At 26.1% G+C, this 23,256-nt stretch overlaps 1 protein-coding gene across 1 annotated transcript; it reads left to right on the plus strand.

Moving 5' to 3' along the window:
- The first annotated feature begins 14,255 nt into the window (after window positions 1-14,255).
- LOC100167433 (cell division control protein 45 homolog) lies at window positions 14,256-20,300 on the plus strand. Its single transcript, XM_008191144.3, has 13 exons — window positions 14,256-14,545; window positions 16,244-16,396; window positions 16,496-16,633; window positions 16,697-16,768; window positions 16,845-17,039; window positions 17,111-17,172; window positions 17,315-17,512; window positions 17,577-17,708; window positions 17,841-18,045; window positions 18,113-18,168; window positions 18,247-18,385; window positions 19,378-19,577; window positions 20,049-20,300. The coding sequence occupies exons 1-13, from the start codon at window positions 14,495-14,497 to the stop codon at window positions 20,188-20,190; spliced, it is 1,743 nt and encodes a 580-aa protein (XP_008189366.2). The 5' UTR covers window positions 14,256-14,494; the 3' UTR covers window positions 20,191-20,300.
- Window positions 20,301-23,256: the final 2,956 nt, after the last annotated feature.

Here is a 23,256-nt window from a genome sequence, read left to right on the forward strand (position 1 = left end):
TCCTTAGATATAAAAGTTGACCAATTTATAAATTTTTAACTACAAAATAATTATTGAATCTTATATTTGATAAATTTTGTCAAAATTCGATCCTTAAATGCTTATAAAAAAAAATTGTGCCTATATATTTTAATATTTTTCAACTGCTATTGTAACAATATATCAGGAGCCTTGCATTAAATTTTCACGCTTTTTTACCCAACAAGCAACATTTTATTGATATTTATAGAAAAAAAACTAAACAAATTGAAAACTGAGAATGTCCTTAAACAGCTCAAAAAAAGTCAAAATATTTTCAAAATTTTATGGTATATAAAAAATGAAAATATTAACATTCAGTCAAATTTTCAAATATATACAGTCATTTGTTTTTTAATTACAATTAAATAAAAAAATCGTCATGAGATAAATCGAGCGAATATATCAAATGTTGTAAAAATATGAATTTCAAACGCTCATAAAAATGTAATTTGACTTTTTTGTAGACATTTTTTTTTGATAAAGATAGACAATATTATAAGGAATCTTGTATTACATTTTCAAATCTTAGATTTAAAAAGAAAAATTTTTACGAATTTTTAACTAAAAATAATTTGCCAATTTTCGTGATTTTTACATATTTTGTCAATTTTTAAACTTTAAATGCTAATAAAAAAAAACTGTGACTAAGGATTTTTAATATTTTTCAAATGTCATTGTAACAATATAGTAGGAGCCTTGTATTAAATTTTCAAGTATTTTTACTCAACAAATAAAGTTTTATAGAAAAAAAACGAATAATATTGGAAACTGAAAACGTTCCTAAACAGTTCAAAACAAATCAAAATATTTTGAAAATTTTATCATATTATATAGAAAATGGAAATATAAACAACCAGTGAAATTTGCATGTACCTATAGGTACGGTTATTTGTTTTAAAGTTACATCAAAACCAAAATCAATTTTATCGAAAACAGATTTTGCGTAAAAATCCCCATTTAACCTTAATTTTTCTTTTGTTTTTCATGGCGCTTTTGAAAAGTACTGGACATTTTTACTTTTGACCCCCCCAAAGTACAAACTAGATTCACTTTCCTATCAGAAAAGATACTGTTGAAGAAAATCTAAGCACTTTTACTGTCCTAAAAGGTGATGACAGACACAAAAAAAAAATTTAAAAAAAAACACACATCATTGTAAAATCAATACATTCATCGTTTCACTCAGAATCTAAAATTGATTATATTTAACACATTTATAAGACCTATTTAACTTGAAATATAAAATGCCTAGTTTTTCCTCCTTAGAATGGATTACGCTCCAGCCCCCTTAAGGCTTTAAGAGATGAGTTCACAGACTTTATGTCTGAGTGGGGTGAATTCAAAAAGATAATTTTTCGTGAAAATTATGACTACATTAAATATAATTCTGGTAACAAATATGAAGGCGATGACAAAGAAAAATGTTCCCATACTAGTATACTACAGCTGGTAACAAATACTGTGTAGTTTGCGATTTCTTATTAAAGTATAATGTATACACCAACGCTTATCCTGGTCTCTACAACTGCTGCATATTACTATACTTAGTACTTACTCAGCTGTCAGTCACTCAAGTAAGATGTGAACGTGGATTTTCAAAATTAAAATATATAAAAAATTATTTAACGAGCACCTTGTCACAAGATTTATTAGAACGTTTTATGCTCATGCCAATAGAAAAAGAATTGTTGGTTGGAATTGACTCTGGTCAAATTATTAATTAAGTGGCTTTTAAAAGCAAAGTGTTAAGACTGTTAAGAGGACGCCACACCTGTATGTGTTGTCTCCGTCTTACAAATGCGTAACATACCAAATTTATGCTTAGAAATTCAAGTTGTATGCCGTTAGCTTAAAAATTAGAGTGAATGACCTATTATGAAATTTGATGATAAGAATATTATCATTGTTTTGTTGGAAGTTTTTTTACGATTATGCAGTTTTTAAATGAGTTATAGCGTGTATAATAAATGTAAATTAATAATGCTCATAACTCACTTAAAAACTGAATTACGGCCTACAACTTAAATTTCTGAGCGTACATTTGGTATGTTACACGTTTGTAAGACGGAGACAACACATGCGTGTGTTGCGCGGCCCTCTTAACAAAATTATTAATGTATTGAAAATATGATGAAATTGTAAATGATTTATATGATTTGAATAGTTCTTATAACAATATTTAATTTGTAAGTTAAGTTAAGTTGTTAGGTTGAACATGTAATGCGAGCGAAGCGAGCAAATTTTGCTTATGTTAGTGGGCCCCTTAAAATATTTCCCTGTAACAAAAATACTACCTATCCACCCCTGTATGTATATTATAGGCAGGGATGGGCAGTAATCAGTAACATGTATCAAAGTTACGTAACCTGGTTACTTTTGTAACTTGTAACTTGTAATCGAATACACAATTGTCAAGCAACTTTAAAATGTAACGAGTTACAATTCGTTTTGTAACTTGTAAGTTGTAACAATAAATACACTTAACTTCAGTTAAAAGTATCGTCTTGTATCATTATTTTATATTTTGTATCATGGCTGGTTTTGTAAAATACTAAACAATATTATTTCAATTTTTGTTTAGAGCGGAATAATGCGTGTCAAATCACTTATCAGTTATCACTTACAGTTACTAGTTATGTTAGCATTATAATTTATATTATATAATTGTTATACCTACTTATAAATTATAATATATAATATACCTAATACCTATTATACCTTATATTATATAAATTACACGAACTTATTTTAATATTTGTCATGGATTAAGATAATATAGTGATATACTGTCATAAATATATTATCTTATTAACTTGTGGTGTTTATAAATTAAATTATAACGGATTATAAAAAACGAATAAAATAAGATTGAAAATAAACATCATATATGATTAATAGTAATACGTAATAATATTATGATCATCGTAGAAATCAAATCGTAGCCTGGAAAACCATAGATACGATAATAATATAGTCTATAGACTATATAGTAATTGATAGTAATCAAATTTTTACTATGGCCATTTAATTCCTATACTTTATTTTCATTGAAAAGTCGATTGCAATTATTAAAGGAACAACATTTGCGTTTTACTTTCAAGTTAATCGATCCATTAATAACCTCGCTAGAAAAACGATTCAAACTATATTTTGATCTCTCCCCTGAAGTTGATGAAGCAATATTGGCATCTTGTTTTCATCCTACATTTAAATTCAGACGGATTCCTGAACACGATGAAATTATGAAAAATAGAGTTAAAAATCTTTGTATCAATATTGCTGAAAAATATATAGAGAATTCTTCTCACACTGAGTCATCAGTAGATAATGTATACGATGAGAACTTTTTAATATTTTCTTCTCAGGAACAATGTTTTGATTCTAGGGCTAATTTAGAAGTAGTTTAGTTTTTTAATAATAAAAATAAGGCATTAACATGTTTAGACAGTTACCCTACTATAAAAAAATTATTCATCAGATACAATACAAGTTTGCCATCATCAGCTCCAGTTGAAAGATTGTTTTCATTTGCTGGATTTATTCATGCTCCAAATATAAGTAATTTATCGAACGCTAATTTCGAAAAACTTGTGTTTCTTAAAGGAAATTATATTTATAGGTAATATTATTAAAATAATTTGTAAGTTATAGTGCTAATAATATGGACAATATGGTCAGTATGATTGACTCGTTTTTAATTGATTTTTAAAATTTTTTAGGCGATCGCTTAAATATACTTATGTGACCATTAATGATCATTTAAAATTTTAATTATCAGAATATTCCTGACCTTAGTTGTCCTAACTATAGTAAATAATAATATAATATATAATATAACTAACCAAGATAATTTCAATTTTTGATGTAAATTGTGTTTTGTGCATTTAAAATATTATGTATAAGTATATATGTAATGTAAGTAATTATTTAATATATTGTAATTAACAAATAATATATAATTTTAAATACTTGCATAGAATAGTAAACATATATTATATTAGCTTAACATATTGTAAAAATAAATTTTATTGACTGAAAACTATATTATTTTTTTTACAAAAATTTAATTAATTATGTGTAACTTGTAACTTATAATGTACCTAAGTTACAGTAACTGTAACTTGTAACCAGTTACTCAGGGTATATATAACATTTAACTTGTAATCAGTTACCCAAAATTAAAGTAACATGAACTTGTATCCAGTTACACTGTGTAGTGTAACTTGCCCATCCCTGATTATAGGTACACATTAATATATTACACAAATACACAATATATTATGTACTATACATATATGTATTACAATAATTTATATCGAATGATATTGTATTATTGTGACTTGTGACTATAGTTGTGAGGCTATATCAATTTTCACTCTAAATGGTTTATGGTACAATGTAATCTACACGACTACATAGCTACAATTAAGTTAATTAACACACGCCTGTCGGCTGCGGGTTATGATATAAGTATTATAGGTTACAAGTTAATACTTTACTAGGCATGTCGAGGAAAATAGGTATAGGTTATTAGCTATAAGCTATAACTTATTAAATATTAATAATAACCTATTTTACCAACTTATTATTGTTGTTTTTATTATGTTAGTTGGTAGTAACAATACCTACATGTTTGAATGTTATAACAGTGAAGCGAACGCGGTAGAAGGTTACTATATCTTGTTGGGTTTTCAATAAGTATTGGTTTTCTTTAAATATATTTTATATTTCCATTTTTTTATAAATAGGTAATATTATTATTTATTATCATACTATTACTATATCATTATCTCGTGTCGGTGCTAGTTTTTCCAATTTTCCGAAATCCTATACAATTTGAAAATTCTATTTTATATTTTAGTTACTACCTTAATTATAATTTATAATATAATATAATACAATACTTTCACACTAATCTACAGCTCTATACCTATTTAGGGGGGGGCCCCGGGGGGGGGGGGTGATAGATGTATACAATGAAAATCACTTAACAGGAAAACCTCTCACACCCTGTAGAATAGTCGGATTTCATTATTTTTTTTTTTTTATTTTAAAGAAGGGAACATTTTTCCGGTCAGATCAAAGGCTGAATTTTTATTTTACTTTCAGTATTGGTAGAAAAAAACGTTTAGAAAAAGAACAAATATTGTACCTACATCATTCAAATGCATATTTTAGCTTCAATAATTATAATTTTCAAAATCGGGTTTTAATCCGACCTAAATATGTTCTCTTCTTTTAAACAAAAAAAATTAATGAAACACGATACTAATCTACAGGGCGTGAGAGTTTTTCAGGTTGGACATGTTTTTGTAGTAAAACACGCATCGGCTCCGACGCCCTTAAGAAAATCGTGTGTAGCATAGATAACATTTGTGAATATCATAAGAACCTATACGGAACTTTGAACAATTATTGAGCTATTCAACTATTCATATCAAAATTAAAAATATTAACTTCATATTAGGTACTTATCTCTTCCCGAAATTGTTGTTGAAATACAATAATTTAATTAAATAAATAATAATGTATTTCACGAAATATCTGAAATATATACATCACTGTACCGGGTCAACAGAGCACCATATTTTGCGTCAATTTGGACAAAAAGAGTTGACTATAGCTGGTACCTAGTATAACTCAGTAGGTATAAGAATTATTTATGACAGATAATTATTTTATATTTCTATAGGTACGCATGTTGCAAATTTCACACTATATATTTTTCGCACAACATTTTAAAGTACCTACCTATTTGTTTTTATAATTAACACGAAACTCTTAACTCATTAAAAAGGTTTATTAAAGCTTGACTAAATATAATATTTCTAAAAATGCGATACTTCTACTATGTCTGTAAAACATCTCACCTACCCAGTGGCCAACCTTTATGAAAAAAATGTAAATATAGGAAGGTACTTATATAGTATGTGATATGTGGTACGTGGTATGCATACACTATTAAGATGCAATCACACATGCAGAGTACCTACATATTGTATAGGTACATACATTTATATATTTTAACTCAAGTACATAATATATTATAATCACATGTTGTCATATTGAATACTGATTCAGAAAAGTAAAGTACTAAGGGTGCTTATAAGTCGTTGATTTCTACATTATTTACATTATTTAGGTATAGGTATATAATAATTATTAATAAGTAATAACATAAATTCATTACCTATATCTCACATTGTTAAAATATTTTTATCATATATTTTAGATTCTGATCGGAGATTCAAACTTTTTTATGTCTTTCGTCACTTTTTAAGACAGTAAAAGTGCTTAGATTATCTTCAACAGTATCTTTTCCGATAGGAAAGTGAATCTAGTTGTTACTTTGGGAGGGTCAAAAGTAAAAATGTACAGTACTTTTCAAAAGCGCCGTAAAAAACAAAAGAAAAATTAAGGTTAAGTGGGGATTTTTACGCAAGATCGATTTTTGACTAAATCGATTTTGATTTTTGGTATAACTCAAAAAAAACGACCGTAGAATGTAGATACATGTAATTTTGACTGAATGTTTATTAATATTTGTATTTTTTATACACCATAACATATTTTTCAAAATATTTTGAGTTTTGACTTATTTTGAGCTGCTTACAAATATTTCAGTTTCTATTTTTTTAAGTTTTTTTTTTTTCTATAAATATCAATAAAATGTTATTTGTTGGTTAAAAAGGATTGAAAATTTAATACAAGATTCCTGATATATTGTTACAATAGCAGTTGAAAATTATTAAAAATACATATGCACAATTTTTTTTTAATTAGTAGGTATTTAAAGTTCAAATTTTGACAAAGTTATCAAATTTAAAATTTAATAATTATTTTGTAGTTAAAAATGTATGAAATGTTTATTTTTTATATCTAAGGATTTAAAATTTAAAACAAGGTTCCACGTAAATAGGTTATATGTAAATTACTTTATTCACAAGAATATCATTAGATATACTTAGTAATACGCGCTGTCTGACTGTCTTCGCTCAGAATTGTTTTTCTTATATAATGATAATATATCATTGAATTCAAATTATTTAACACCAACCATTATAGTGATCCATTAGTAACCTACTGTACAGCAGAGCGACATCCACTTGCCCATAGGTGCAAATAGGGGGTGGGGGCTTTAGGGGCTAGGCCCCCTCAAAAATGTCCATAGCCCCCCAAACATTTCCTACATTTTGTTTTAAGCTTATTCATATATTATCAAAGTAAGGCTTTAGCCCCCCCCCCCAAAAAAAAAAATCCCAAACTCTATTTGCGCCTATGCAACTTGCTCGCCTTTTTAAGATTCATAATACGAATTTTGCAAACAATTCAATGATCAACAAATCTGTTTAACTGATTTTTAGCCTGTGGGTCTGAATATTTTCTAAAGACATTATTATTTCTATTTTTTTATATGGTTCTTATAAGATATAGCTATAAGTAATTAATTATTATGAATTTTCAAAAATTAACTTTTTATACTGACAGTGGCAAACAGCTAGTGGGACATACTGTACCTATGCGTGTTAATAGGTATAGGTACAGTGCCTGCAAAACTAGGTTTTGTGTGGCTCTGATGCTAAAAATGTTATGGGGCCCCTGTACAATATAATGAAAAAAAGTTAGTGCCACATATAACCTTTGGCAAACCCCTAATACAAAACAAAATGTATGGCCCACAATTTTTAAAACTTTTCAAGCATTATACGTCTATACTGCTTGTCAATCAGTATAGTATAGACGTATAGTTATGCTAATGTTGGTTATATTAAGCTCATCATATTTTTAAGCACATCTCCAACAATACATCAGTTATCAGTTTTCAAATAATCAAATTAATAAAAACCAATTCATTTATTAAACGATATTATATTCACATTTAAATAACAAAAAATAAACAATCAATATAGGTACCTATTATAAAGGATTTTATTTCATAAAGTTTTTTTTCTTGACTTCATATTTGTAGTCATTTATCAATTTTTCAATATCAAGTTCTTTTGTCCTTGATTTTTCTATGTTCAGTATACTTATGCCAGTTAACAGAAGCGTGCACTACAGGTCACAATCTTCTCATAATAACTTTAATGCTTAATGTTATATAAAAAAAAATTGTGACTATGGATTTTCAATATTTTTCATCTGTCTTTGAAACATTATATTATGAGCCTTCTATTAAATTTTCAAGTTTTTTAACTCAACAAATTTTTTTTTTTGATATTTATTGAATAAAAACCTAAAAAAAATTGGAAATTGAAGATGTCCGTAAACAACTCAAAATAAGTCAAAATATTTTGAAAATGTTATGGTGTATAGAAAATGCTAATATAAACATTCAGTCAAAATGTCATATATCTATAGTAATTTGTTTTAGAGTTACGCCAAAAACCAAAATATATGTATTTATATATATAGAATATGTGATGGTGTGTCTATGGCCCGAGCGCGTGTTTGTGTGTGTACTATGTTGAGAGCTATAAATAAATCTATTTTTAATTTTCAAATGTGAGTTACCATCATACATGTAAACAAAGATTATCAGTTATCAGTGGTCTCAATTTTTATCGGATATTTATTATTTTATTCATCATTTGGCGTTTGATTTTAATGTCAATCTATTATAAAAATATAGGTATATTATAATGTACATTTTCCATTTTTTTTTTAATAAAAACTTGCTTAATTTTTCCTTTTGATGATGCCCCCCCCCCTTAACATAAAACCTGGCCAGGGAATGCGTTGCATACCCTACCTCCCCTATTGTTGCAGCACTGGGTAGGTACCTTTTAATATTAATATAATAAATTTAACTAAAAAACAAAATATAATAATAGTTGGTTAATAGTATTTTGAATTTGTTATAAATGAGTAGGCAGGTAGATACGTAGAGTTCAGTTTATAAGAGGATGTCAGCATAAAATGTGTTTTATCTCTCGTAGACTCATGCACAACATACAGATAAATTGCTTTCACGTAAAATCATTTTTATGATTTTTGAGAACCTAATCTTAGAGTAAAATCACCTAGTACAAAAATTATAGGTACCTAGTTACTAGTTAGATGATAATATTTTTGAGGGTGTGGCATATCAGTTTTGCATTTAATTACAATTTGACATTGTATTCGACTTTCAAAATAAAAAACAATGTTTGTAAATATAAATTAAGTTTAAATATTTTTGATACCATATATTTAGACAAATCTATATGTTAATATGTTATACCTTCAAAAATATTGTTCCCTATCATTTTTGTAATCGATTTGTACCCTAATATTACTCAAAAACATAATAAAGAGTTTGCGTAAATACGTTTTGTGTATGTTTAATGGGCCAAAGAGAGAAAACCATCAGTGCAGTAGTGCACTAACATCCTCTTAACCTCAAGAAATTAAAATCATTTATAATAAAAACTATAGTAAAAATTAATTATAATGAATTAAAATTAATATAAATTACAATCTCTTACATCGAGTTAGTAGTTACATAGCATTGTATCAATAATTCAAAATAGCACAATATACTGTTGACAGAAAAACAATAAACCAAATAACAATTGGATTATGTCTGGTATTATTAGTACAATAACAGCTACATCATTTAATTAGACAACAGTAATTCAACGCAACACTAATCAATAAAAACTGTAACGTATAAAACGTACAATAAAGAAATATATATAAGTTTATAACATACATGCTATACTGTATATAAGCCATATAGGTAATAAGTATACAACGTAAACAATCTAACAAATATTGTGAATAAACAATAAATAAAAAAATATAAAATCCTATATAGACATCGTTATTTAATTATTAACTAATTTAATATTTACTGTGTAGAAAAAATTAAAAACTATATTATAAAGAACAAACAATAAGAAACAAAGAACTTTATATTATATTATTTATAAAACAAATCAGGTGAATAGTGATATATTTTGTAATATAATAAACTTTTATAAACTAGTAGGTACCTATATAATAGAAAAATATCGGAACAGAATACAAATGAATAATATATAATATATATGGTATATTCCTATACCTACATATAAAATATTAAAATATGTAGATAATATAAAATTTTGTTGGTACCTAATAATATATTATATATATAATAATTAATAAACCTATATAACATAATATGTTATAATATTATACATACCAGTTTCATTAAATAATAATATAGGTATTATCAGTGGCGCAATTTGGGAAAAATCAGGAAAATGGAAATGTTTACGCAGGATTGGTTTTTGATAAAATCGATTTTGGTTATTGGTGTACCTAACTCTAAAATAAATTTGCAATGAATGTTTATATTAGAATTTTCTATACACCATACAATTTTCAAAATATTTTGAATCATGTTAAGCTGTCATGGTAAAATGCTCTAAGTTACACGCTGCCCATATAACCAGTATACCAATCCGACAAATTGGGGCTCAATAACAGTCCATACTGTACAGTGTACACAGTACACTAATTAACTGTGGTGGGGCCACATTTAACTTTCAACATCTACTCACTCATACAAGGTTCCTCGTAAGTTATTGTTAATGAAAAATAAAAAAGAGTTGAGTGTAAATCCACAGTAGTTTGTTATGAGCGTCTGAAGTTAGAATTTTGATAAAGCTCGTAAAAATCACGAACATTTTTTAATTACTTTGAGTTAAGAACTCATAAAATTTTTTTTTTTAAATCTAATATATGAAAAATTAATACAAGAATCTTCATAAGTTTGTCTACCTTTATCAAAAAAAAAAAAAAAAATGTGTAATGGAAAGTTAAATTACATTTTTATGAGCGTTTGAAGTTATATTTTTACAAAATTGGATATTCACTCGATTTCTCATGTAGCGATTTTTTTATTTTGTTGTTATTCAAAAAGCTATATAGTTAGTTACTTGAAATGTACACCATATGTTTATTATATAAATTTCTATACCTACTTGATAAAATTTTCAAAATATTTTGACTCGTTTGAAGCTGTTTACAGACATTTAAAATTTTTTATTTCTTCTATAAACGTCAATAAAATGTTATTTGTTGAGTTAAAAAGCGTGAAAATTTAATACAAGCAGGCCCCTGATATATTGTTACAATAGCAGTTGAAAAATATTAAAAATACACAGGCACAAAAATGTATAAAATATTCAACTTTTATAGCTATGGAATAAAAATTTAAAACAAGGTTCAACGTAAGTAGGTTATTCTGTACCCAAAAAATCTAAAAGATTGTTACATTTTTTTTATAGTTATCGTATGTTCAAATTTGGACTAAATGACATATTAAATATTACCTGCAAGAATAACGATTTTAATTATTTTATTGTAATTAAAAATTTTATTCATGGATACTTGAAAATTCTATAGTATATTGTTATATACAAATATAATAATATGCAAATAAAATTAATTCAACTTATTGCCTACCGGCGAGGTTAATATAAAATAGCTTAGGCCGACAAACCGTCTCCGCTCAGAATCGTTTTTCGTTTACAATGATATTAGATCATTGATTTCAAATCGGTGGTGGATCTAGAATTTTTCAGTGAAATGTTCATGTATCTTTATTTTTTCGTTTTTGAATTACAACAAAATAACAAAAATCGCTCTACATGAGTAATCGAGGGAATATCCAATCTTGTAAAAATATGAATTTCAAACGCTCATAAAAATTTAATTTAATTCGTTTGTAGACATTTTTTTGTTGGTAAAAGTAGACAAACTTATGAGGAATCTTGTATTACATTTTAAAATCTTAGTTTTAAATATGAACATTTTTATGAATTTCCAACTCAAAATAGTTTGCAAATTTTCATGAATTTTACGTATTTTGTCAATATTTTAACTTCAGATGCTTATAAAAAAAAAATTGTGACTGGATTTTTATATTTTTCATCTATGTTTGAAACAATATATTAGGACTATAAATTGGTCTGTCTTTTTCACCTAACAAATAGACATTTATTGATATTTAGGTATATGTGATGAAAAATGATTCTGAACGGAGACGATCTGTCAGCACACCTACATAATATGTATTATATGTCTAATTATATGTCTTCATTCTCCAAGATAGTTTTTATGATTTTGACAATAGTTCCATCGACATTTAAAATTCGAACATTCATATAGAAATGTGATATATTTTTAAAGAAACTTTTATTATATTTTTACATTACAAATTATTTTTCCTGTGGATACTGATATCAGCAGGGCAGAAAATAATAGTTGTGTCGCGGGAACAGGAGAAGTACACACCATGGCGAACATTTCCGTTATATTTTTATATATGCTCTTCAACGCCCCAGTCATACAGCGACAAAAGTCGAGTTGACGACAACAACAGCATTTGGCCTTTATTATAGTGAGCGCCGCCATTCAACTACGAAAGTACAAGATGTTATCCGACGGTATAGGTACAAAGAAGACTATACACTATATATTATTAATATGATGGTAAACCACCTGAACCGTCACAAGCGAGAGGGAGACACCACCCGTTCTATATATAAATAAATTATTATTCGTGTAATAAAATTATAATATTATGCACCTACCTACCTATTATTCATAATTCAGAGAAAAAAGTTCCGAGTATTTGCCGTAGATGGCGCTACCCCGTACGTTTGCTTTCATATAATATTAATATTAATAATATTATGCTCCATAACACCTGTTTGGAGTAATGGCCCTCGACCATTCACATGACATTTCTTTTTTCTAAACCTATAACACAATAATGCAATAATGAATAATATAATAATGTACTAAAATCTAAAAGTACTAAACGCTAAGCTTTTGTAATAGGTATAGTAAATTCCTTCTTCAATATATTTTTATATAGGTACCATATGGTTTTTTACAGGCTCATATTATGTTGATTTTGGTAGTCAGCATGAAATTTTTTTTTAATGTCGCCCAGTGATAATTCCTTAAAAAATCTACTGTTACAATGTTTATTTTAATTTGTATAGTAAAAAAAATATTTGAAATCTCCATAATATATTAATATATATTATAAAACCATTGAACTATTTATATATATTTTTGTAATTATTATACAAGTGAACAACTGAACTACCGAATCAGAATTTTCTACAAATTGTTATTAGTTGATTAAATATTTTTTATGACATTTTTAACTTAAAACCATTATTTTTACAATAATCAAGAAAATTGTTTAAACTAAAATAAGGGGGTGGGGCTTCGCCCTACGGGTTTGTTTGTTATAAATATGCACAGTCTTCACCACCTGTCTTAAATTTAAAATTTTAAATATGAAATTGCTTTTATTATATTTTCCCGAGTATTTTCATTTTTCCTATATGGCTATATGTCACTACTCACATATATTGAATATTGATATTCGTTAAACAGTGCGGGATAATGAACCATGTAAACATCCTGGTGCATTATTTTTCACACCGGTTTAATCTAGCGAATTTGTAGCTAGTTTATGGTATGGTGATATCTATCGAAAACAAATTTATCATATTGGTATATTTTAAAATAGGTAACTATGTTTAAAAGCAGAGACAGGTATCACTGTAGCAGTATAGGTATAGCTGGTAGTTATCTAGTCAATATATTAAACAATATAACAACTTACACAACGTTTCAACACCATATCGTATATTTGTGTAATCGTATTCATCAATATCAGTTGTTATTTATTTGGTACTTAATTTATTGTATTTAAGTAATCGTGGTGACGTGGTGTAGTGAATGGCAATTTATACATAGGTGGCTAGGTCCTAGGTACGAGGTGCAGGCGCTTATAAATTATAATGCTTATTCGTATTTCGGGAGACTGATAAACTTTGATGAAGTCGTCACACTGTTAAATTGTTATTATACTTATTAATTATTACTTAGGTGCCTATTAGTTATTAATTGTCTACGGGTTACGGTTACGGGATTACGCCATTACGGCGTTTAATAATTTTGTTGTTTAAATATTACATTAGTTAGTTTGTATTACACCCGCTGAACGTTTTTTGCGCCCAATTCCATGATGTAAGCAACATGATCGTTAAAATCCGGATTTGGTTCAAGTTCGCGCAAACGTCACCCGCCTGCGGAAGATCTGACCGCGAAAAGTTGTAATATCACCGTACATATTGTTGTTTACAATAATAATAATATGCCTGCACCGGTTTATCTATTCGTTCGAATAATATTATTAGGTTAGGTCGCGCTGATGGTTGGTTACCTACTCATTAATAATAATAATAATTATTATTATTATTTTCATTTTTCGCTTTAAACGTAATTATTACTTTTGAATGAATTAAATCGTAGCGTGCGACGTGCGATACTGTGCAAGCTCTGCAAGCATTACAATACGTATCTATACCTTGACAATCAGTGGCGATCGCTGTACGTCGTTGTTACTTTTAATCGTTATTATTATATTATTTTGAATTTTAAACGTAATGGTGGAGTGCCGAGCGGCTCAGTGACCATGTTTGTCGACGATCTGGTGAAAGGGTTTTACGACGTCGTTTCAAGTAATGTAAGTAAATCGTTCGTATAGTCTTGCGCACGATCACGATTTATGATATACCTTAAATCGTGCTTACGATAGCACACGGTAATACTGTAACACCATGCACGTGCGATCGTATTATTTTATTATTTTTTTTTTTTTTGGCAGGGAAACATGCGACGCTTTTATTCGCTTTTAAATGACAAATAAAAGGCATTTTTGATTTTAGTTTAAATTCATAGGCATAAGAATTACATAGGATTAAAGTTTTTTCTGCCTATTTAGTGCAAAAAAAAAATTACAACATGTTGTCGGAACAGATAGGTAGTCTAGACTCTAGATAACCTAAACTACCCTGGGGTCCATCTATACGATGTGTGTGAGTTCTAAGTAAAGGTATCTGGGTCCCTATAGGCAGTTTTCAGTTGCTTGTAAGTCTGATCTAGCATCAAATATCAATTCTTAAAGATCAAAATAAATATGACATATTTATAATAGTATATACATTAGTAATTACGAGGTTTCTAGTTAACTGATTTCTTTCCAAATGTCTTTAAGTAGACATTTTTAAAATCTGTCTGTGTTTGACTTGTTAACTATAACTACATTAGCAGATACCTACTAGGTACCTACCTATATTGCTTTGATAAAGATAAAAATTAACCTATACCATGTGGTTTTGAATTGTTAGATTAACCATACATTTTAATATTATATTATTATACATTTACATTTTACCTATAGTTTATACACAAATTAATAATATAGGGCATATCATATTAACTTCACTCTTCACATTATACTTAATATTATATTGTGTGTTCATAGAAACAGGAAACACTGTTATAACTAGATCACTCGACCATCAATTAATCTAATTTATAATTTTTTCAACCTATGATTCTAGGTAGGTATCTGAAGTTATCTTATTTTTTTTAGTAATTTTGACGTATCAACCTTCCTGTCAGTTTAAATCAAAAATTATTAAACTAAATATATGTTCTTTTCAGTTCTAAACACTACGATGATTAAAATTCATCAATCTGACTTAAGTCAAGTATTATACAAAAATGTATCATTCATTAATTTCAAATTATAAAATTTAATTAGATAGATACATAAAGATAATTTAAAAAATAATATTTTTGCTGTCAAGGAAAGTTAAATTAAATATTCAATGTTTATGATAATTTTTAACAATACCTACATTAATTTAATTTATTTTTCATAATATGGCGAAAGGTTGACGTTTAATGATTAGCTCTTTCAGTTAGCAATTTTGGATTAAAATTACACTATTTATCCACTGCAACCTGGATATGGTAGGTAAAATAAAGTACCTATTAATTGTTTTTTTTTTAAATTTATTTTAAGATTTTAATTTTAAGATCTATATTATGATCTAATTATTTAAGTTTAAAATAATGCAAAGCATTTTTTTCCAAAATATTTACGGTCACTGGAAAATGAGATTATGCTAAAATACAAGGAAGTAATAGTATGTCTGGAAAAGTAAAAGGGTTAATGCTAATGCCTAACATACATAAAAAGATTGTACATATTTTGACTAAAAACGATATTATTATCTACTGTGTCTATTACAAAACAAATTAAGAATAACACATCAAAAGCTCCTTGAATATGGTTTTGTACTTTTGATAAAAGTCAATTTTTAAAATAGGAATTTATTATTATTGTTTAATTGTTTTTATTTATTATGTTTAGAAAATTTTAATTTTGGTAAATTATGATGTGGATGCAATATGTGCTGCTAAAATATTTCAATATATATTACGTTTCGATAATGTTATTTACGTACTTGTGCCTGTAAAAACTACTACTGAATTGAAAAAAGTTTACAAGGAACAGAAAGCAGATGTAAATGATTCAATTTGATTATACTTTATTAGTTTACTTTACTTTCAGTCAGGAAATAAAAACTATTTAATTACTGTATATATTTTTTCCAATTTGTAGGTAAAGCACATAGTGTTAATAAACTGTGGTGGTTCATTAGATATAATAGATATTTTAGAACCAGAAGAAGATATAATTTTTTTTGTTATCGATAGTCATAGACCTACAGACATCTGCAATGTATACAGTAGTTCACAAGTAAATATCACTTCTTTATGTTTACTGAATAGTTTAATAGGTACCTATATTTTTGTATTTCAGATAAGAATTCTCGCTACTCCTGAAAACGATGAAAAGATACCTAAGTTTGATGATATATTTATTGATGAAGAGGTAAAATAAAAAGTATTCTTAAAAAATTAAAACTCATCTAGGTAACATTTAATTTTTTTTAAATATATAATTCTAGTCATCTGAAGAAGAAGATTCTAATTCTGATGATCTAAATGAAGACTCAGGTAACGATGCTATTGAGAAACGTCAAAATAAAAGGAGAATTCTTCAACAAAATGCATTCATAAAAAGAAAAGAAAGAAGAAATTGGGAAGAAAAAAGAAAAAAGCTTTTATTTGATTACACTCAATTTTCATATTATGGAAGATCGGTTTGTTATAATTTTTTTTTTAAGAAAGGTACAACGAAGATTCTATATATTATTCAATTTTTGCTGTTTAGACTGCTATATTAATGTATGATCTGGCCTGGAAATTACATAGAGAATCTGTTGATGTATTATGGTAAGCTTAACATTATTAGAGGTTGTGGAATGGGAAGAAATAATAATTTTTTAATTACTTATTCATTTACAAAAAAATTATTAAATTTTAGTCAAATATAGACTAATTATTAATATGAATATTTAAAATAAAAAATGTTTAGGTGGGGTATTATTGGTGTAACTGAGCAATTCATTTTTGGTAAAACTGAAAATATGCTTTACTTAAAAGAAGTTGAGTTGATTGGTGATCACATTGGTCGTATTTGTGAATCTGCTGTTAATCATAACGAGTTAAATTCTCTGTCACAAACAGTACCTTCAAACGATTCATCAAATTTAAGGATTGAATCTGGAAAAGAGTGAGAAATACTGAACTATTAATATCCTTCAATACAGATATTAAAATAATGATATAATTCACAGTTTGTTATTAGCCTTATACAGACATTGGACAATTGAATCAAGCCTTCGATACTCAATGTTTACATCTGTATCTTTAAAACTTTGGACTGTAAAAGGAGAAAAAAGATTGAAACAAATTTTAGCAGAGATGGGGTGATTATAATTAGTATACTGAAATAGTTTTAATAAAATCTACTGCTGTAGTTTTATTTAATAAACTATTAGCTATAGTAACTTTAATTTCCAGTTAAAAAAAAAAATCTATGTTATAATTAATTATAATAGGTTACCTTTATCGGAAAGTCGTCAAATGTACCGTTCTATGGACTTAAATTTGCGAAAACAATTTTTTGAGATGATGGAAAAAATTTCCAATACTCATAATTTGTTAAACTTAACTTATCCTTCATTCATATTACATCAAGGCTTTAAAACCCGATACCAAAGTGCTGATTATGTTTACTCAATGATTGCTACTTTGGAAAGTAATGTAAGTTATGAAGAAATGTTATAAATACTGTATTATATTGAACTACATTAATATTTAAAAAAATTAGATTCACGGAAAATCATCTGCAGAGTGTTTTTACAATACAATGGATTCATTATCTCGGTATTTATTTTTAATAAATACAATTTTGATTTTTCAAATTATAATAAATTTAAATTTAAATATGATAAATTATTATAGCTCCAAAAAAAATTTATTAGACGAAGGAATTGAAAGAGCCAAATGGATATTGACTAATATGTTTAGGCACATACAAGCAGCATTGGATATGAGACAAGTGATATTAGCTGGTCCATTTTATTATTTAATTGTTCAAGAGGTAATAAATTTGCTGTAACTAAATAACTTAATTAATATAATTTCTAAATTTTTTTTTAATAATTTTAGATTCTGAGCGGAATAATTTATTGATCTTACAATGATATAGGTTTCTTTTATTATTTTTGGAGGAGTAAAAATGCTTTGATTTTTAACTTCAGCATCTTTTCTGGTAGAAAAGTGAATAGAGTTGCTATTTTAGGGAGTTTTACATAAACAAAAAACCTCAGTAGTTTTCAAAAGCGCCAGAAAATACAAATATATATTTATGGAATATTTTATTCATTTGTATTAATTGGGTTAAAAAGATTAAAAATTGAATACAAGGTTCCTATGTTTTTATTATAGCCATTTAAAAATAATAAAGGTACATAGGCAAGGTTTTCTTTTTCATAAGCTTGTGAATTTCAAATTTTGACAAAATTACAAATCTAAACAAAAAATAATAATGTTAGTTATTTTATTGTAATTTCAAAACATTACTACCGTGGGGACTTACAATTTTTACAAATATTATAAATTTTACTAGGTAGATATACGTAATGATATCAAAATTGATTATTCAAATTGTTTACATTTTCAAAATATTTAGATAAATGTTAAGCTATTGCCTATTTATATCATGGGAAATTCACACTTTTCTATGGTAAGGCGGTATTTACTCAAAAGTTAATTTAAATTTTAAATTATATAATATGATATAAATATATACTATTATAATAACTAAATATTAGTAATATAATGCAATGTTTTCGACAACAATTATATACTTTAATATACTACTTTAATACTAAAATAAATTCATTTTACAGCAATATCAAAAACATATGAAATATACTTGATAAAAGCTGAGTGACTGTCTCTGCTCAGAATTGTTTTTTGTATACAATTATAATATTGAATTAGAATTTACAGTGACTACTCGATACCTTTTGTACAGCTTAGCAGTATTCACTTGCCCAAATTTTAAGCAAAATTAATTTATTGTTGCAGGGTACATTAAATTCACAGCATTATTCCGATCCCCAGTTATTAATTATGTTAGCATCATTTGCATTGAGGGCTCAAGTTGCATCATCACATAAAAATAGAAATACTCATTTACCATTAATTGCTTCAGCAGTTCTTGATTCAGACCAAGATACTTGTATTATAGTTGGTATTCCTCCTATTACAGAATCATTGCCTAGAAGGTAACATTTAAAAATTGTATTTTTTTTATAAGTATCATTATAATTCTGAATTACAGCAGTGATAACTAATATTATTTGATATCCAATTTTATACAAGTATATATATCGTTACAAAACATTAAAGTAAGTTGTAGAACAATGTTAAAATATTAAACACTTATGTTTGTAATAAGATAGTTGTCCTGGCAATTATTACTTATGATCTCATTATTGATTATTCCCATATATTTAGTAGTGACAATTTTATTTACCTATTTACCATAAAATGTATGTATCATAATTTTTTAATTAATAGGTAATTAAATGCTAATTTGAAAAAAAAATATTTTAATTAATACATTAAACTATTTCCTGACAAACTAAAAGTAAATGTCATTTATTTATAAATATTTAAAGTTTTAATATTATTTATCACTCATGTAATTTACAATTTAAAAGTTCTGCTTATTATAATTATTTTAAATGTTTCAGTTTTTTTGGAAAAGCATTTGAGCAAGTAGCCAATAAAACGAATATTGATGTCTCACTAGATTATTTTGATTCATCCATTGCTAAAATGCAGATTAAAGACCGGCCAAAATTTTTCGATGCATTAACAGCATTATTAAGTTGACAGTCTACATTTATCAAATTCTAATTTAACTAAAGTAAATTAAGGAAAGTATGTTAATTAATAATAAGTAATATTTGTCATTTATTTTGGAAGTTTTTAAATATTTTAAGTAATACAATTTTAATAAAGATACAAGAATTATGTATATTATAAAATAACTAATTACAAAAATCCTATAGTGTTTATGAATATGTATTTAAGCATCATGTAAGTGTTTAACAATTTAATATTATTATAGTATAAATAGTTGCAATAAACTCTGCCATATTTTAAAATAAATTTCTATGTGATAGGTTTTTACTAGTAGTTAGTACTATTAATTAATTTTATTTGTTTGAGCATTTTTTTTTTTTAATAATTAAAAGCCACATCTTTCAGTCTAATGATTTTTAAAGTAATATTAGTTACACCTCAAGTATAATTAAATTTAAATAAAAACATACATTATCTCGCTAAAAATACTAGTTTCATTTTAACCCATCATTAATATCTAGTATATTTTTTTCAAATAACTGATCTTTTAGATTTTACTAGGTTAAGTAAATAAAATATTGGTATTGTTATAATTACTGAGTTAATTAAGAATATTAAAAATATTTATTAAAATTACCATAACTATGTATGTTTTAAAAACTTGTATTGTTCAGCTTAGTGTTGTAAAATAATATTCTACCAAAAACTTACATCATATTTAATTTAAAAATGCCAGTAATTCCTCTGTATTTTCTATAATTGACTAATATTTATATTAGTATATTACTTACCGAATAAAAGCGTGCTCAAGATACAAAATAAGAATATGCCATTTTTTATTTGTAGTGGTTTTTAATCAATGAACAATGAGAAAAGGTATACAACATTTATATCTAAGAAATAAATGATACATGAATTTAATTTTTATTTTATAGGACCTACGCATTATTACATTTACAGTCTTCATAATTCTATTTTATAAAATGTTTTCTTTTTTTTAACAATTGCAGATAAAAATGTTTACTCTGTCAAAAATACTTTAAGTTTATACCTAGGTTCATCATAAATATATAAATAATTGATGTTACTGGAAAATTAACAAAAGAAGTTAAGTGTAAAATTTTGTAAAAATCACAACAATTTTGAATTTTTTTTAAATAAGAACATTATTGTGTTGTTAGAAATTCATAACATTTTTTCATATTCATACTTAGGAAAGAGGTATCTCCTTCTAACCTAACTTTAAGGTTTAAAATTCAGTACAAGGTAGCTTATAAGTTTTTTTTACTGAAATTTAAAAATTAAGTTGAGCGTAAAGGTAAAGCCATTTACATTTTTTATGAGTAATTTAATTTTATATTTTGACAAAATTTACGAGTAAAATAACGATTTATGATATTTTGTTCAAGTTTTTTTTAGTTTGACTAAAAGATTTTGGACAATTTAATAAGGTACATACGCCAATATTAACTTATAACTTATAAGCAGGGTATGAATTTAATACATTTACATGTGTTTTTGCCACAATTCCGCATTGTATAAGATGATGAATTTGTCCAAAATTGATCTTGTCTTATTTATAGTTAAAAATAAATATAAATTATTCACATTTTTAGTAATAGCTTACAAGATAATAGGTAACAGCTAGTAGTATTAAATGAAATTATATTATAATAATAATATAATATAGGTATGTGATTTATTTTTTGCAATTATTAGTCCAATCTACTGTACTATTAATGTAAAAATAAACTAATTAAAAAATATCTTTAGAACAGTGGTTCCCAATATTTTTGACACTGCGACTACTTAGAGAACTTTTGATGCGTTAAGGACCACCTCAATTAAATTAGATCTTATTTTTTTTATAAATAAGAATCATTTTATTTCAGAGATTTTAGAATTTAGATTAAGAATAAATAAAAAACAATGAAATAGTAGGCTTATAATAATGTTTATAATTGATAAATTTTAAGTAAAAGTTTAAAACTATTAACAATTTAACACAAATAACTATTATAAAAAAATGTACATCATATTATTATATGCATACTATAGGTTGGGAACCACTGCTTTAGAAGAATAGGCTGTCAGACAGTCTTCACACTCAATGATTTTGTTTATATATATCGACATATTATGCAACAAATAAAAAAAAAATTTGGAAAATTGAGTTACTGCCTTATTTGTTGTGTATGTCGATATAATGATTTAACCATTAAATTGAATTTAACATACAATAGTATCACTAACAGTGACCTACTCAATGACGAAAACAAAGGCAAAGACAAAAACAAACACAAAGACTTTACTGATCCTGTTTTCTCAAAAACCATATTTTCTACATGAGTTTAAGAGAAATTGGAATACAATTATAATAACAGTAAATATTTCGATCACGTGACCTTGAATTTGATTTGGGGTTTTTATACTGCCTATACGACTTATAAATACATCTGTTTTTGATATATACTAATTTTTAATTATTTTTATCAGCGCATGCGCAATAAAAATACAATTTTTTTAAATAGGAATCACTATTTTGAAGAGCGGATTTCGTTCCTTTATTTTTTCTGAACAACTTTAATCTTTACAGTTTTGTTGATATTTTCAAAATTGCCATTTTTATGATGGCAGAAAGTTTTAAATTAGTTAATTCGAAAATATCGCACTTTTAAACTCTCTATCTTAATTACACATTATATAGGTATATTGAATAAATTGTAATGATATTTTTTTATAAATTCGGTGTAATAATAAATACACCTTGTAGTTATAATAAAAATAAATTGTTATAATAATACCTATAAATGTGTAATTAAGATAGAGAGTTGAAAAATACAATATTTTCGAATAACAATTTAAAATTTCTGCTGTCATAAAAATGGCAATTTTGAAAATATCAACAAACTGTAAAGATCAAAGTTGTTCAGAAAAAATAAAGCAATCAAAATCCGGTCTTTAAAATAGTGGTTCCTATTTAAAATTTTTTTATTTTACTGCACATGCGCTGATAAAAATAATTAAAAATTAGAATTTATCAAAAACAGATGTATTTATAAGTCGTATAGGCAATATAAAAACCCCGAATCA

The sequence above is a fragment of the Acyrthosiphon pisum genome, chromosome X, assembly GCF_005508785.2.
Source record: "Acyrthosiphon pisum isolate AL4f chromosome X, pea_aphid_22Mar2018_4r6ur, whole genome shotgun sequence".
In the NCBI taxonomy this organism is placed as follows: Eukaryota; Metazoa; Arthropoda; class Insecta; order Hemiptera; family Aphididae; genus Acyrthosiphon; species Acyrthosiphon pisum.

Excerpts from the sequence above, each read along its gene's own strand:
- LOC100167433 (XM_008191144.3), top strand. The coding sequence starts at position 14,495 with ATGTTTGTCGACGATCTGGTGAAAGGGTTTTACGACGTCGTTTCAAGT. Across the intron at positions 17,709-17,840 it reads CAAATTTTAGCAGAGATGGG|GTTACCTTTATCGGAAAGTC; the intron begins GTGATTATAATT and ends TAATTATAATAG. Across the intron at positions 18,169-18,246 it reads ACAATGGATTCATTATCTCG|CTCCAAAAAAAATTTATTAG; the intron begins GTATTTATTTTT and ends AAATTATTATAG.